We start from the raw sequence: 16,690 nt of genomic DNA, 5'->3' as shown, positions 1-16,690 counted from the left end.
GCCTCGCCCAGCCTGGATTCCATAATGCCCTTCTCCACTCGGGCACCAGCTTTCTCTTGGGACTAGTATTCTGTGTTTAGCCCTGCGCTGGGAAGGGACCATTGTGCCTGGTGTGTCCCAGCTCTGGAATTTCGGGCCTTGTCCCTTCTGGGAGAAGGTGGGCAGTGTCTGTCCATTAGCACTCCTTCAGTCACACTGAGGAGGGTTGGGTCACAGCTCCTTTTCCAGGTGTCACAGGTGTGGCTGGGGTTGGGGAGGGACATTGACCCCTCATTGCAGAGATCAAGGACTCCATGCTTCTGGGACCCTGCTTGCTCCCAGTCGTCCTCTCTAGATCTGTCTGGCTTTTGCATTTTCCTGGATCCAGAGTCCCCCCTCCCCACCCCTGGGAACAGGATCTAGGTTGGTGAGGATCAGAAGCAGTCGAGACTCAGGTAGAGCCCTGACCTCCTTAGCTGGGGGATGGGTGGGGTTGGGGGTAGAGAGTTAGACATTGTACGAGCATCCTGGTCTGTTGGGAGGGGGTTTAGGATCAGAAATATCAGTTGCAGAGGCCTGGTAGGAAGGCTTCCTGGAGGAGGTGGTCCCTAGGGAAGGCTGCCTGGAGGAAGTGGTCCCTATATGAGGACTAGCAGGGTGAAAGGGTTTGAACAGAAGGAAGAAAATGCTGTATCAGCAGGTACTGGGGAAGCAGCATGGGTTTGAGTGGACTGGGGACATGACACAAAAGTCCCTCTGGCTGGAACAGATACTGGGGGTAGGGGAAAAGGTTTGCAGTCGCACACGAGGAGGCAGACTGATAAAGTGGGGTGGGCCAGTAGAGACCATGAGGGTTGTACTTATTATAAACGGTACATTGAGGCTGGGTGTAGGATGGCTTGAGGCAGGGGAAGGAGGCGAGGAAAGGAAGGGGTGTGTGGACAGAGTGGGAGGGAGACTGAGCAGGGGCTGGCTGCTGGTACAGAGTGCTGGCCTGGCAGGCCAGAGGCTGTGGGTTTGATTCCCAGCACTGCACAAACTGGCTGTAGTGGTGCATGCCTGCAATCCCATTACTCTGGGAGGAGGGATGTGGGGAGGGCAAGACAATCAGAAGTTCAAGGCCATCCTTAGCTACCAACCTGGACTACATGAGACCTACATGAGAACTAAACAGAAGCTCTTGACAGGCAGGGAGATGTGGGAAAGACACAGAAATGGGTGAGAGTCGTGGGGGTGGGGTGAGAAGCTGGAAGGGACATTTCCAGGATGCCAAATGGATACCTTATATACATTTCTGGACTCCAGGGGGACCATGGCTTCAGGAGACCTGGGAGCAGTCAAGTTAGGAGCAGAAGTGAGAGTGGGTCATGAGAAGGCCATTAATGCAGAAAATGATCAGAGAGAAACCGTGGGGTAGTCGGTGCCTAGGTATTGTCTGGGCAGGGGTAAGCAGAAGCTGTGGCCAGTTTCAGCATTTGGAGACCAGGTGTAGTGAGGAGCTGGACACCCTGGTTACACAGATGTCTGTTTAGCAGAAAAAAAGATGAGAGCGGCCAGGTGGCAGCTCCAAGGGGCACCAAGCCATGCTCTGGCTCATCCCTTTCCTCTGTCCTGCCTCTATCTACTCCTTCAGAGGCTCCGTGGTAGGACCCAGGGCCCTTTCAGTTGCGGTGTGAAGCCAGGAGGACGTTTGGAGCAGGAGTGGTTGGTTGTCAGAGGAGATTCTGGGGCCAGAGGCCAGGGGTAAGCGGGAATAGCATTGGAGGAATCTCGTCTGGTGGCCTTGGGTAGGAGCAGGAAGCCAGTGTTACAGAGATGGCAGAGAGAGACTGCAGGAGGGAGGTCATCCCATCGGTGATTCCCATCAATGTGAGGTCTGAGGTGTCCTGTTTAATACTGGAGGAGTTTACTGGAGGCAGCTGGAAACTGGAAATCAGGATTCTCTCCAGTGGGGAAAGCCCTGGACTGTCAGACAGACATACAGAAATACTTGGGGCCCTACTTAAAAGTACCAGCCACTGTGAAGGCCCCTCCATGACTCTGGCTCCCATCCTTGTGCCAGAGCTTGCCCTGGGAACATCCATCCCTGTCCGGTTCCACCCCCAGCGGCTCCTGCCTGCTCCCCCTAATGGGGTGTCCCTTGCTTCACACACACAGGTCGGCGGCTGGACCGTGGACCCTGTGTGCCTCCTCAGCTCCCTCTGTTCCCACCTCCACGGCGACTCCACCCCCTCAGGGGCTGGCCAGCCTGCCCAGGTGAGCCACCCATCCCCCCACAAAAATCCATGGTGGAGCTCAGCTTTGGGGAGGCTCATTTTTTTGTAATGGGGGGGATAGTGAGAATTATTTTGTACCCCTTCTCTTTTATGTGCGAATACTCCACTTTCAAGAAACCCCCACACCCTGGATTCACATCTCCCTGATTGAGTCCTTACAATTGCCTCCCCAAATCTAGCTGGAACCTCTTTGAGGGACAGTAACGGTTTCAAAACCAACCAACCAACCAACAAATAAATAGTTATTTCTTTCTTTTAAGCAAGAGGACCAGTCTTGTTCCTTGGGCTCCCAGGAGTCTCTTGTTCTCGTCTTATGCCCCAGTCTTGGTTCTCAGTGGAGCCTGCCTTTCCCCATCTGACCACCAGGAAGTTCTGCGTGGTGTCTTTCTCTCTCCCTTCTTGCAATTTTTGAAAAGACCTAGGGCATCTAGCCATTGCTTCTGATCCTGTTTCCCCGTTCCTCCCTGAGCCTCGTTTTCCCTGATAGGAGGATATATTTCAGCATGCTCTCTCAGCTCAGGCCTGCACACTGCCAGGGGAGAAATAGCAGGCATGGGAGGATAAGGAGTTCTAGCTGTACCTGGAGCCAGGGAGTTTTGGACTTGATGGCCACCGTAGTAGGTAGAAGGGCTGTGGCTGCCAGTTCTTTGAGTGGAAGAGGTCCAGTTCTTCACGTACTCGAGTGTGACAAGGCTGGACTTTCCCAAGGCAAATAAAAGGATATTGTGACCAGCTAGGATGTGATGAGTCTCCAGAGCCGGGCAGGCCGCCTGGGCTGAGAGGAACCTGTCTAGTAAGAGCTTGACAGGCTGGGTATCATCCTCAGGGCACAGAGCCGCTTCCTCTCTGGCTCTCAGCCCCATTTTGGCTGAACTTGTGGAACAGGGACAGGGATGCGTCTCTTCCTAAGGCTGGATGATAGGTGGGAGAGAGTTGTTGTGAGTAGCCACCTGTGTGGTGACCACAGGCTGACAGTAGGGTTGGGACATTCATAGTGATGGACAGAAGACAGGCACAGGATGGACAGGGGAGTCCCTGGTGCCTCCGGTCTCTTAGATGGAGTGTTGGGGGCAGGGTTAGGGCTTTGGACCCTCAGAGGCAGACATGAGGCTGGACGTTCGTGGGCTCAGTTATGTCCTGTGATGGAGTGACGGTGGTCTGTCTGTCTGGAATTATACTCTGATGGAGGAAGGAGAGTTTGTGGGGGACCTTTGCCCCAGAGTTTAATAGTAAGCCCAGGATCTTGTCATCTCTTGATACAGTTTATTATATTCCTCCCCACCAGAGATAAGTCTGAGGTTCATTTTCGTAAAGCCAAGGCACAGAGACAGCCAGCAAAGGACCAGAATCACACAGCAAGGCATGGTTAGAGGCCAACAAGGAACCTAAGGCATCCTAGGCCTCCCAGACTCAGTCGGGGATTAAGTCATGGAAGGATTAAAGGGGCAAAGGGGCGCTGCTGAAAGGAGGTTAAAGGCCAGGAAGGTGGGGATAATTAAGACCTTTGGAGATGGGGGCAGTGAGGAGGATCTTGGGAAGGGACCAGAGGTTAGACCAAGCCGCAGCCCCTCCCCCCGCGCTTCCTCTAGGCTGTCTAACCTCCCTCCCTCCTACTGCAACCCGAGTCCCGGGCGGCGGGCCGGCGTATCGGGTGACCGCGGCGACGCAGCCACCAGCCTCCTCTGCTCTTCGGCGGGGCTGCGCCGGCGGGGCCGCGCCGCGGGAGGGGGCCGAGAGGGGATGCGCACGGCGGCGCAACGCGCCGCGCCAGGTGGAGTCGCGGTTACCGGGGCGACCGGGGCCCGGGCCCGCTCGGCGGCGGCGGCGGCGGCTCTCGCACTGCAGCAAAGGGCACCGGCGGCGGCTGTGGAGGCGGCCGGGGGAGGGGAGAGCCCGCGCGGGTGGGAGTAGCGGGCCGTTCTCCCTCCCCCGCCCGACGCGGGACCCGGCCAGGAGCGTGCACCTGTGGCCGCAGGTAAGGACGAGTGGCTGTGGGGTTCCGCGGGAGGCGGGGACCTGGAGATCGGGTCCCGATCCGCGGCTCCGAGGACTAGTCTAGGGGTGCCGGGCGCGTGACCGCAGCGGGTTCCCAATCTCGGAGAAACGCCCCCTCCCTTTCCTTACCGCAGCAGGTGCCTTCCACGTGTGTCGGCCCCCACCCCCAAATGCGGCAGGCGCCCCCTCCCCCAACCTCAGAAAGTCATGACCTTCCCGGGGTGCGCCCCGGGCCCCAAGCGCCGCGCGGCTCCTGCAGTGCACCCCCCACCCCAGCACACCCAGCCTCCGCAGGGCTCGGAGCTGCGGGTGTCGCTGCAAACCCCCGGGGGAGGGTCGAACGCGGCGTGGCGGTGGCAGGTTGGCGGCCACAGGGTGCGTGGCGTAGCCCTAAGCTGGGAGCGGGCGTTTACACGGACTCGGGTTCACACGAGTTGGGAAGTGGGTGTGTGCGCCAGTCTGGGGACGAAGGGGGTGCGACTTGTGGGTTGCCTTCCTCTCTGCAGGATGCTCCCTCGGGGTTCGAGGTCAAGAAGGGGTCATGGAGACACTTAGCCTACCCCGGGACCTCTGCCCAGGGGAAAGGGTAAGGGCTGTGGTAAGGTCCGGATGGGGATCCGTCCTGCCTCTCCAAAGCTGGAGTGGGTGGAGGAGGGCCAGCTCTAGGGGGAGAGACAGACTGAGTACTGGAAAGGAGTGATAGAGGTTAATTCCTCAGCTGGAAGGGAAAAAAGCTGTTTCCTCCAGTGTGTGTGTGTGTGTGTGTGTGTGTGTGTGTGTGTGTGTGTGTGTGTGTGTGTGTAGGGGGCTGGTTAGCTTACTTCCTCAGCTCCCTGGGGGAAGTCTCCCCGATGGCTGCAAGCATGGTCCTGAGGGATGATGGTTGGTTCTCATTTTGCCCCAGCTCCTGCAAGCCTGCCTTATAAGCAGCAGGTCTGCCAGTCTCTCCTGCTCAGCTCTCTTTTCTTTTGTACTCGCTTAGTTCTGGGAAGGCTAGCTCTGCCCCTACTGCTTGGCTTTGGTGAGGTTTTGTTGGACAAAGAGCAGAGAGACCCAGATCTCTCATATATATATGTATTCTTTCTATTATATAGCTCTGACTGTCCTGGAACCTGGCCTTGAACTCGCAGAGATCCACCTGCCTCTGCCTCCCAAAGGACTGGGATTAAAGGCGTGTGCCACCACATTAAGCTCCTTGTCTTTCTTTCAGGGTTAGACCTGTGATAGTCTCAGGAAAAGGACTCAGAAGAGCAGGGGCCCAGAAACGGACGGAGCGGGGGCCAGGCCTAGTATTCAGAGCTACCCCATCCCTGCTGGCCTTGCCTGGTTTGCCTGGTTGGCATTTATTCATTGCCATGATTTGTTGAGGGCATTGCTACATAGCACATATGTGTTGGGCACAAGCGGAAGAATCTACAACCAGGAAGGGAGTAAGGGGAGGGATGGGACCCAAGGTGTCTCTTTTGCCCAATAGAGGAGGAACCTCTGCTCCCTTTCAGCAGGGCTGGTCCCTTGGGTTCACACCTGAAAGGTGGATGATGGCCCATCTCCCTGGGGGGCTTCTCCTGAAGCAATTTCCCCCTCCAAGGACAGTGAGTTGCTTGGAGACCATGTACCTGGTTCCCACTGAAGCCAACTGAAAGGATCCTTCTTCCTCATTTGAAGAGAGGACCAAGGAAGGAGGCAGGGCTCACTTGAGGAAGCCCTGGCACTCAGAACTGCAAGGTCCTATGGCTGGATGTCAGTGTCATTTGTCCACCCAAGTCCCCCAAACATAAACATGGCTTCTTTTTCCATCTGTACCCTTCTCAGAGCTAGGATGGCCCTTCTCAGACACTGATGCCACCCTGTTCCCTCCCATGGGCCTGTTTGTGACCCAAGCCTTCCAGGTACTGACCCGTGGGTGTGTACAGTCTTAGAACCCACTATGAGGCCCAGTCCATGTGGCTATAGACACGTCTTGCCTGCCCATCTTCTAGGAACACCAGCTGGGTTCCGATCATCAGTCCCAGATATACCGAGTCCCTGTGCTGAGACTGATGGCAGGATTAGGGAGGGGACAACTTTTATCTTTCTTGATTCAGGAAGTTAGCTCTCAGACACGATAGGACCATCATAGCCATTAGATACTGGTGAGAGGTGACACAAATGTCCTGACCCAGCTAGCGGAGGGGAGCAGAGAAAGGACCATTTCCTTTGAATCTGTATTACATATATTGCTCTAATGAGAAAATTAATATTTATTAAGTATACGTGTGTATGAGGAAGGGTGCTTGCCATGGTGCACGTGTGTGGAAATCAGAGGGCAGTGTGGGGGAGTGGGTTCTTGCATTCCACCATGGAGGATCCAGGTATGGACCTTGGCTCATCAGACTTGGCAGCCAGCGGTCATGCTGGTCCTTGTATACTATTTTGTGTATCTCTCTGTAGCTAGTGTTTGTGTATGTGTGTGAATGGAGGTCCATTGCCTCTATGGGTCTGTGATGTGCTGAGGGTGGGTGTGACTGGTCTTGCTACCTTCTATGTCTTTGACTGGGTATAGCTCTAGCTAGAGTCCCTGGAGGTAGGTCTGAGTCGGGTGGTCTCTGGGTGGACGGCTCCGAGTTGCTTTTGTGTTTCTGGGGCCATTTCTCATGGCTTCCCTTAGCGCTGTGCTCCTTGGTAGGTGTGTTCATTGTTCTGGACATATTTGTGACCTCCTTGTCTACTCGAGGATGTGCCCGCGTCTGCCAGCTCACTGCAGGAACAACGTGCATGTTGCAGGGAGCTGTGGAGGGCTCCTGTGCCCACTGTGGGGTGGGTGGGAGCAGGAGGCTTTCTCTGCAGAGCCGTCCATCACTCCTGGTCTGCAGCCATGACTTTCAACATAAACCTTTCCGAGTTCCCAGCCTGGCTCTGCTGTCTCTTTGCTTCCTTTTCTACCCAAGGTCACAGAAGCTATGGCTCAAGTCTTTAAGCCACATTGTCCCTTCCTTTGATACCTGAAGGCATCCCCCTGGCACCACTCTCCTCCAGACCCAGACTCAGACTGTCATCATCCCCACCCCAAAAAGCTGTCAGTCTACCCAGCAGTAGCCATCCTCACCTCCTCCCAAGCTCCTCCCTGGCCCTAAAGCATCCAGGGGTCATAGGGCACCATAGCATGGTGTCCTCCCAGCAGGAACCCTCAAGGTCCCTCTCCTCTGCCAGTGGCTCTGAGGCCAGGGGAATCTTGTCCGCTCGTGCCAGGCACCCTGGGGCCAGGCCATCTGCTGCCTCTGTTCTCCTGCTGAGGCTGGCACCGGTCAGCAGGGTACCCTCAGCTTTGCCAAGAATCAGCCCGCCCTCGAGGCTGTCCTTCCCTTGTTGCCGGCCATCTGGAAAAGCCTTCTGGTCTCTAGGGAGGGCAGGGCGACCCTGAGTTACTGAGAGCTAAGAGAAGCCTCGGGCCCCCTAAAACTCTTCTCTGCCACCTCTGTAGCTCCAAGTGCTGTCCCAGCTCCCATCCACTGACAAGTGCCAGCGGTCACTGGCGTTGGTCCACTTTTCTCCACGATCCTTGCACATCCTGGCACACAGGCCTGCCTACCCTGGCCTCCGTCCCAGCCACCACCATCTACTCCCTGCCCTCAGCCCTACTGGGGACCCTTTTCACATCACAACATCTCATCCCTGTGTTTTCTGTACTTTGATCTGTTGATGTTTTTCCCATCAGAAGCTGTCTAGCATCTAGCAACAACCTTTGACCCCTTCCTTCACTCCCCTCTGCTTCTTCCCAGCCCTCCCCCCCCCCTGCCTGCTTCAGGGTACCTAAGCTATCCAGTCTGCTTAGCACACTTTTCTTCCCAGTCTCCAGCTCTTCCCTTTCCCAACTGAGCTGGAACACCCGCCATCTTTTCTGGGACATTTTACCCTGGTCTCCCACAAGGAGTACCACCTCTCTGGTCCCACCGCAGCTCAGATTTATCACCGCCCTCCCCTTAAACCTTTGACCAGCCCAGCTGTCTTTACCATGGCCATCTATCCTTTTGTTCACCTGTAGCTCTCTCTCTAAGGTTAATTACCCTGGCTAAAAAAGACACTTAAAACATCTGGAACGTTCTATCCTGCTCCCCCACCAGCACATCTGGAACCGGCCCGGCCCGTCCTTGGTGACCCAGAAGGTTCCAGCCTCAGGGGAGAATTGAGAGGCACAGGCATTGCCTGCTGTTTGTTTCCCAGAGGGTGGAGGCCCATGTCCCGGGGTTGAGTCCCGAGAGTCTCTGACCCGTCCCTGTCCCTCTTTCCTGGCAGCCCCTTATAACCATCTCTTCTCTTATTTCCATCAGCAACCAAACTACTGGAGTTTCAAGGTCAGTGCGCGATGCTTCTGCCTCTGTGACGACTGCATGTCCTGCCTTCCCCACCCCCACCCCCGCCTTGCACATGCTTCTCACTGGGGTGTGCGACTGCACGGGCCCCCTCCTCTGCGGGCGGTGGGCCTGGGGCTGCCGGTTATGGCTGCTGCTTGGGGGGCGGGGAGAGAGTGGGTTTGTCTGCTAGGGGCTTGTGGATATAGAGTGGGAATCTTGCCACTTCACTGTAGGCTTGGCCTAGAGATAGGTACTCAGGTCCCCAGCACTCCCAGCCTACTGGGGGTGTTTTCGAATGAGAAAGGTTCCGGACATTTCCCAGCCTAGAATCTGCTGACAAGGCAGGGACCTGAAGTCACAAGTTACTTGTGGCCCCTGCACCCTGAACTCACATTGCCCCTCCATAGAAGGCCTCAGGGTTACCTTCCTTATTCCCTACCATGGTCACGACCAGGCAATGCCCTGTACCCTTCAAGGTGTTCACCTTGGAGGTCAGGCCTGGGGGATGGGTGCCTTCCTACTTCCTGGACAGTTTGTGTTATTGAGACCTGGAGTGGTATCTTCCCACTCCCAGGATACCATGGTGCCCCTGGCGGAGCACCCTTAGGCACTCTATCTTCTTGTAACACACCAAGAGCTGGGTGAGACAAGTTCTGCTGTGGCTCACTGTCTGGGATCTGTGGCCCCTGGAGCCTCCGACATGATGAAAGGGTAGTAGGCTAGCACCCAGACTTGCCAGGTGTCCTGTGTGCAAGCCATCGTTTTTCCTGGAAGAAACCTTTCAATCAGTGTCTCTGTCATGGACTCCTGTGTCTGCCTGTCACCCCACTTCTCTGGAAGTGCCAGGAGAGAGGAGAGGGTGTGGGCTTGAGGGTCTGATAGCCTGGTGGTGAATTCTAATCCGCTCCTAAATAGCTTTAAGATTCTAGCAGTCATTTATACTCCTATGGGCCTTTCTTTCTCCTTTGGAAAGTGAACAGCAACTTTATCATAGAGGCCAGAGTGGGGATTGAACCCAGGACCTTGAGCAAGTGTTCTGTCACCAAGTCATCCCCACCAACTCTTTTGGGGGGTATTGTTCTTGTTTTTTCTTGTTTAGTTTTGAGCCTGGAACACACTACCTAGGCCAGGTTGGCCTCCAACTCACAAAAAGCCACCTGCCTCTTCCTCCCAAGTGCTAGGGTTAAAGGTGTGTGCCACCACACCCAGCACCCCAACCCTTTTTTACCTTCTATTTTGAGACAGGGTCTCACTAAGCTGTCCAGGCTGATCTTGAACTACCTCTGTAGCTAGCTCAGTCAGGCCTTGAATTTGTGATCCTGCCTCAGTCCCTCAAATTGCTGGATTACAGACTTGTGCCATCAGGACTTTCTCAAAGTTGTCGCAAGATGGAAGAGAGGAGAGCAATGTACGTTGGGGCAGTATGCTCTGTTAGCGTGCTTCCCCAGGTAGCTGACTTCATTAGTCACAGATGCTGACCTGATTCTAACCTCTGCATGCTAGAATCGCTTTAGGGTTTCATAAGAAGTCTTGAGCTCCAGGCTTTACCCACAAAGGTTCCTATTAAGGGTCTGTCAATCCTGGAAAGAGTTTGTGAAAGCTCCCGGTACTTCTGCCCAAGTCTGCAGACAGCTGTTGAGAGCTCAGATCTTGGCTTTGATTGTCCTAGCCCTAGCTCCCTCTGCCTGGCCTGAGGCCAGGTCTCATTAGCTCTTTGGTGGAACAGGTCCAACAACTGCCTCCCATGGCAGCCCCCTCCTGTATTCAAGTTCTGTTTGAGTTCCTGTTCCAGTCTCTGTCTCTGGCCAGCTCCCTTAGCCAGCATGTCTAACACCAGTACGTTGCTGTCAGTGTGGGCCAACACAAAATCGTGAACTTAGCTAAAACATTGCAAGGTTTGCTTTGTGATGTTTTGTTGTTTAGTTCTCAAGTGTGAACTTGGTAGATGGCAGTTGCGTTGCCATGTCAGAAGTTAGACATGCCTGCTAGTCTAGATGTCTTCTTTCTTTCTTCTTTGGTGGGGCCTGGGGAGCAGAGAGAAGTATTCATAGACTTTCCATCTCCTTAGGGCTTTCTATAAAGGTAGAAAGAATGGAAAGATGCCCGTGGGCTAGGGAGGAGTCGGGGTGGGGTGGGGGGGGAGGTATAGGAAGGGGCGTGGTTATTTTCTCCTAGTTCCTGTTTTTGTGGTCAGCCATCCCCAGGATCTGTCCATCATTGTGATTTTCACACCCTCCTCTTACAGACAGCTCATCTGTGCCCTCTGCTTCCCCCACACCCTTCATGCCTCCCCAACACCTCCTCTCACCCTATAAACCTCCCTTACACCCTCCTCCACTGCCCCCACCTTCCCCCACATCTCCCCACATCCCCCACACCTCCCTCATAACCCCCTCCCACACCTCTCCACACTGTCTCCACTCCCCCATGTCCCCCATCCCTGTACACCTCCCCTCATACCCCTCACACCTCCTCCCCACCTCCCCCCACATCTCCCTCCACCCCCACACCTCCACCCTCACACCTTCCCACATCTCCCTCCAACTCCCCCCATCCGCCCAGTGGCCACCCCTATTCCTCATCTCACCAGCTGCTTCATTCTGTAGCCCCTCATCGACCCCAGCCTGGCAACCACTGACCTTTCAGTTGCCTGGCAACTCCATGCCCACCAGCCTGGTCCAGACTCCCCCTCTATTGCATAGGCCTCCCACTGGTGGCTCCTCTGGGGATGAAGGTAGGGGATCTCTGTCACTGCTGGTCGGCCTAGAGTTGACACCTAAGCTCTGCAGTCTGGATATGAGATCTCCCACGCAGACCCAGTTCATACACAGCCTCCTTCCTTGAAAGACCCATGCCCTCCCTGCTGACCAAGGTATTGTGCTTGAGGCCAGAGACTTCTTGGTGACCGCCCAAATCTGGTTTTCCATGCCCCTTCCCAAGCTCTCCAGGCTACTTTGAGGACATCTGGGCACACTGACTCTTGGAAGATCCGCTCCCTTTCTGAGCTAATTGTATTGGAACATTAAATTGACTTACTAGGAAGATGGAGATTAATTAGAGGATAATCAGGATTTGGGGGGAAGAAGGAACTGAGGCGTGTTTATTAGGTTGGGTGGTGCTTGCCTACAATCCCACACTCAGGAGGCAGAAACAGGGGGGTGGACACAAGTGGGGGACTGGCCAGGGCTACGCAGCAAGTGGCCGTCCATGGGTGCATAGTGAGACCCTGTTTCAAAAATACAAAATAAAATTAGAGAGATGTTTTTGTTATTGTCCTTTTAATTGTATAAGTAAGACATCCCAATTGTTCAATATTTAGTTTCATAAAGGACTAAAATGAATAAAGAAAGCTTTCTCAGACCTGAGATTGTTGATGTCGATGGTCTGAAGGGATTTATGTGGTTTAAGTGTCAGAAATAAGTTTATTTTTGTTTGTTTTCAAACTAGGTCTCACATTGTAGCCCAGTGTAAGTCTAGGATAACCTCAAACCCATTGGCTATCCTCCTGCCTCAGCTTTTTCTGTGCTGGGATTATAAGCATGTACCAACAAATCTGCCTTTGAACATAAGAATTTAAGTACATCTGGACAGCATGTTTTATTTTTTTCATGGCAGTAGACTATCATTTGTATGTATAATATATATACTACAGAATGATATTGATCCGACTCATTTTCTTATTCCTGTAAATGACTTAAATGAGAGCCAAATGTGGTGGAGTGTGCCTTTAGTCCTTGCACTCAGAAGGCAGAGGCAGGTGGATCTCTCTGAGTTCAAGGCCAGCACTGGTCTACTTAGCCATTTCTAGGACAGCCAAGGTGACATTGTGAAATTCTGTCCCAAAAGAACAACAGGGACTAGAGAGATGGCTTAGTGGTTAAGAGGCTTCTCTTCCAGAGGTCCTGAGTTCAATTCCCAGCAACCACATGGGGGCTCACAACCATCTGTAATGGGATCTGATGCCCTCTTCTGGTGTGTCTGAGGACAGCGACAGTGTACTCATCTATATTAAATAAATAAATCTTTAAAACAAATAATAACAGAGCTGGAGAGATGGCTCAGCAGTTAAGAGCACTGACTGCTCTTCCAGAGGTTCTGAGTTCAATTCCCAGCAACCACATGGTGGCTCACAAGCATCTGTAATGGGATCTGATGTCCTCTTCTGGTGTGTCTGAAGATAAGTGACAGTGTACTCATATATAAAAAAATAAATCTTAAAAAATAATTAATAACAGTTTAAAGTACGGAGCATCTGTCTAGTAGCCAGGTTTGGTGTAGGGTCTGGGGCAGAGTGGCTGAGGCTGTGGCCCTGGGTAAGAGTCAAAAGTAGAATGTAGAAGGACAATTGAAATAAGGAGAGATGCCACCTTCCCAAGAAACAATGGTCAGGCCTTGTGACACCCCTCCAGGTCTTTATTTGGGGGTGGGGGGATACTGGGAATTGAACCTAGGGGTTCACTGAATGTTCTGTGGCATCCTTAACCTAGCTGTAGATCCTTCTCAGTTGTAGCTTTAGGAAGGGGGCTGTCGTACTCAAGGCTAGGGAAGGCCAGCCAGGCTATGTGACAGTATGTGCATCACAGGTAGGGGGTGGAGCCTAGCACAGTATATCTGTGTGTATCATGCCTGGCTTTGCCCGTACATGAGTGCACAGCTTCAGTTGTGGTCCAGTTGACCCGAGGGTTCGGCAGACCCTGCCAGTTACTAAGCCCTCTAAGTCAAGGCTTCTGAACGTGAACCCCTCCCAGTGCTGAAAGCCTGGGGTCCCTCATTCTCTGATTTCTCCCTGCTCCCCCTGAGCCCCTTGAATAAATCCGCCCCGCCGCTCACACACCCGCCGCTTAATTAATGTCTGGAACTAATGCTCCAATTTGCTCAACAATTCTGCTGCTCACCTCGGTGACAAATTTGTGTTGTTGTTGTTCATTGGAAGCTTAAAATAGCAGGCGTGCCCATGGGTCCAACTCAGATGGTTTCTTGTATGGCTGCCCAGGGTGCCTGAGTCCTTTGCTCACTACTTACCTGCTGGGTGTCTCAGGGAATCCAAGGCCTTTAGAGTTGGGGAATCTTTTCAGCAGCTACCCAACGAGGAGTCTGGAACCCAGGAGACAGATCCTCCTCTGTGTGTGTGTGTGCGCGTGTACGTGTGTGTGTGTGTGTGTGTGTGTGCGCGCGCGCGCGCGCGTGTATGTTATCTGGCCGGAGCTCCGGAGCCCAGATGGAGGCAGTGACAGAGCAAAGGATGGGGGTGGGGGCTCATGCTTGGTGCCTCTCGCCCTACCCTGCCCCTGCAGACCCGCAGCTCGCGCCATACTCAGGGAGCCCAGCCAGGGCTAGCAGACCAGGCAGCCAAGCTGTCCTACGCCTCGGCTGAGTCGCTGGAGACAATGTCCGAGGCCGAGCTGCCCCTGGGCTTCAGCAGGATGAACCGCTTCCGACAGAGCTTGCCTCTCTCCCGCTCTGCCAGCCAGACCAAGCTGCGCTCACCAGGTACTGCCCAGCCTGTTCGTCTTCCGGCCCTGCTACAGCTCCTCCCTCCGGCTTCTCCCGCCCTTTGCTTCTCCGTCTCCTGCCACCCCCTCCTCTAGCGGCTGTCACTCCCCAAGTCCTCGCTGCCCTCAGCGCTCTTTCTCCTTTGCTATACCCTAGCATCCCCTGCTGGCCCTTACCTCTCGGCCTCCTCTATCCAATCCTTTTTTCTTCCTCATTTTATTTCTTTCTCCCGGTGTTTTCGCCAGCCCCTCCAACTTTCCCGACCTTCCTGCAGTTTCTGCTCTACCAGCTCCTGCCCCTAACGCCATTTCTGCGTCCAGACTCTAGTTGCCTGGGGTCTGGTGGGTGCTCGAAGAGGCCGGCTGCGAACCGGCGGCATGAGGAGCGCGTGGGTGCACTTGCACTCGGGGGCGGCCTCTGGCCTCAGACCTTGTCATTGTGGGACGGATGCCGCTCCTGAGGGCTCACCACACTCTCCTGGCGTGAGGTGCATTGGCAGAGGCAGTGAGCGTGATGGGCGCGTCTCCTTCGCAGGGGTCCTGTTCCTGCAGTTTGGAGAGGAGACACGACGTGTACACATCACGCATGAGGTCAGCAGCTTGGACACGCTGCACGCACTCATCGCGCACATGTTCCCTCAGAAGCTCACCATGGGCATGCTTAAGTCGCCCAACACCGCCATCCTCATCAAGGACGAGGCTCGCAATGTCTTCTACGAGCTGGAAGACGTCCGGTGGGCGCGGCTCCAGGGGGGTGGGTGGACTTCCCCACACTCCTCTGAAGAGCTCTGGACCCTTGGTGGTCCTTCCCTAGGTCAATCTGCACCCTATCTTCACCCTTTGCCTTCTGCAAGCCCTAGTGCCCCGCCCTCTCTGCTCAATCTTCCAGTTCTGTGGGTCTCCACTAACCTAGGCTGTGAAAGTGGACAGGTGGAGTCTCTCTCTCTCTCTCTCTCTCTCTCTCTCTCTCTCTCTCTCTCTCTCTCTCTCTCTCTGTGTGTGTGTGTGTGTGTGTGTGTGTGTGTGTGTGTGTGTGCCTGCCCCCATCCGTTTGCAAGTTTGCTTGCTGGTAACAGGCATCCCAAGGTACCAGGAGACACTGAGCACTGAGTGTAGGAGTTAGGAAAGGGGAAAAGGGTTCTAGCTGCTGCCCTTCCCATCATGCACAGCTGGGGGCCACATAGTGACCCTCTGTCCCTCTCTCTACCTGACAGGGATATCCAAGACCGAAGTATCATTAAGATCTATAGGAAGGAGCCGTTGTATGCTGCTTTTCCTGGCTCACACCTCACCAACGGTGACCTCCGGGTATGTCTGAGAGCACCCAAGACACTGGTGAGATTGGGCAAGTGGGGTCTAGGGAGAATATAGAACTAGGGTGTTTTTGGAGATGGGAGTCTGAGACAAGGTGCCCTAGTTAATTGTGCACCCCACAGCTCACCTACCTTCCGAATTGTCCACTCAAGATTTCTCTAAGGGGCCTTTAGATACTGTAAGCCTTCTCTCCCAGCCTCTCCTTTCCTCTTCTTCCTGTTCCCATCAAGGACGGGCTGAGGGGTTGCCTTTCTGGTGTCTGCCAGTTTACTCCCATGCAGGAGTACTGATGGGCAAGGGGCCCAGGATAGACTGGAAGAGGAAAGAACAGAGCCTAGTTAGGGGAAAGAGTGGGGTGCTGGCTTCTCAAGCAAGGAGAAAGAAGCCGCTTTCGTGACCTGCTCCATGGGCTTTTCGGGCTGTCTTCTGCTCAGAGAGAAATGGTTTACGCGTCGCGGGAGTCGTCGCCCACGCGGCGCCTCAACAACCTGTCGCCCGCATCGCACCTAGCATCTAGCTCCCCGCCTCCAGGGCTGCCATCGGGGCTGCCTTCGGGACTGCCATCGGGCTCGCCTTCGCGTTCACGCCTCTCCTATGCTGGGGGCCGGCCGCCCTCTTACGCCGGCAGCCCGGTGCACCACGCGGCTGAGCGACTGGGAGGCGCCCCGACCGGCCAGGGCGTGAGCCCCAGCCCCAGCGCCATCCTGGAGCGGCGCGACGTGAAGCCAGATGAGGACCTGGCGGGCAAGGCTGGCGGCATGGTGCTGGTGAAGGGCGAGGGCCTCTATGCCGATCCCTACGGGCTGCTGCACGAGGGCCGTCTGAGCCTGGCCGCCGCGGCGGGAGACCCATTCGCATACCCGGGCGCGGGCGGCTTGTACAAGCGGGGTTCCGTGCGCTCTCTCAGCACCTACTCCGCTGCCGCGCTGCAGTCCGACCTGGAGGACTCGCTGTACAAGGCGGGCGCTGGCGGCCCGCTCTACGGAGACGGCTATGGCTTCCGTCTGCCGCCCTCGTCCCCGCAGAAGCTGGCCGACGTCTCGGCGCCCTCCGGGGGACCTCCACCCCCGCACAGCCCCTACTCCGGGCCACCCAGCCGCGGCTCGCCGGTGCGCCAGTCCTTCCGCAAAGATTCGGGCTCCTCGTCGGTCTTTGCTGAGAGTCCTGGAGGCAAGGCCCGCAGCACCGGGAGTGCCTCCACGGCCGGAGCACCACCTTCTGAACTCTTCCCTGGACCTGGGGAGCGCTCCCTTGTAGGGTTCGGGCCGCCGGTGCCAGCCAAAGACACAGAGACCAGGTGAGG

At 55.2% G+C, this 16,690-nt stretch overlaps 1 protein-coding gene across 50 annotated transcripts in view; it reads left to right on the top strand.

The window, feature by feature from the left end:
* The window catches only part of Srcin1 (SRC kinase signaling inhibitor 1), a 65,907-nt gene that overhangs the window by 24,132 nt on the left and 25,085 nt on the right, over positions 1-16,690 (top strand). For 17 of the 50 annotated variants that reach the window (XR_003949481.1, XR_001780031.2, XM_017314677.2 and 14 more), the window contains 6 exons: positions 2,137-2,235; positions 8,558-8,581; positions 13,876-14,071; positions 14,609-14,807; positions 15,288-15,408; positions 15,822-16,684. Coding sequence is in view for 48 of the 50 variants with exons in the window: in XM_017314677.2 (XP_017170166.1) it covers positions 2,137-2,235; positions 8,558-8,581; positions 13,876-14,071; positions 14,609-14,807; positions 15,288-15,408; positions 15,822-16,684 (1,502 nt within the window). In the remaining 2 variants the exon portion in view is untranslated. Of the gene's footprint in view, positions 1-2,136; positions 2,236-2,278; positions 4,231-8,557; positions 8,582-13,875; positions 14,072-14,608; positions 14,808-15,287; positions 15,409-15,821; positions 16,685-16,690 lie in introns of those variants that run through there. The other 33 variants (NM_018873.2, XM_030246182.1, XM_030246186.1 and 30 more) reach the window with 10 other exon arrangements.

The sequence above is a fragment of the Mus musculus genome, chromosome 11 (assembly GCF_000001635.26).
Source record: "Mus musculus strain C57BL/6J chromosome 11, GRCm38.p6 C57BL/6J".
Taxonomy (NCBI): Eukaryota; Metazoa; Chordata; class Mammalia; order Rodentia; family Muridae; genus Mus; species Mus musculus.
The sequence above is the reverse complement of the archived record's forward strand: the minus strand, read 5'-3'. Positions and strand labels throughout refer to the sequence as shown.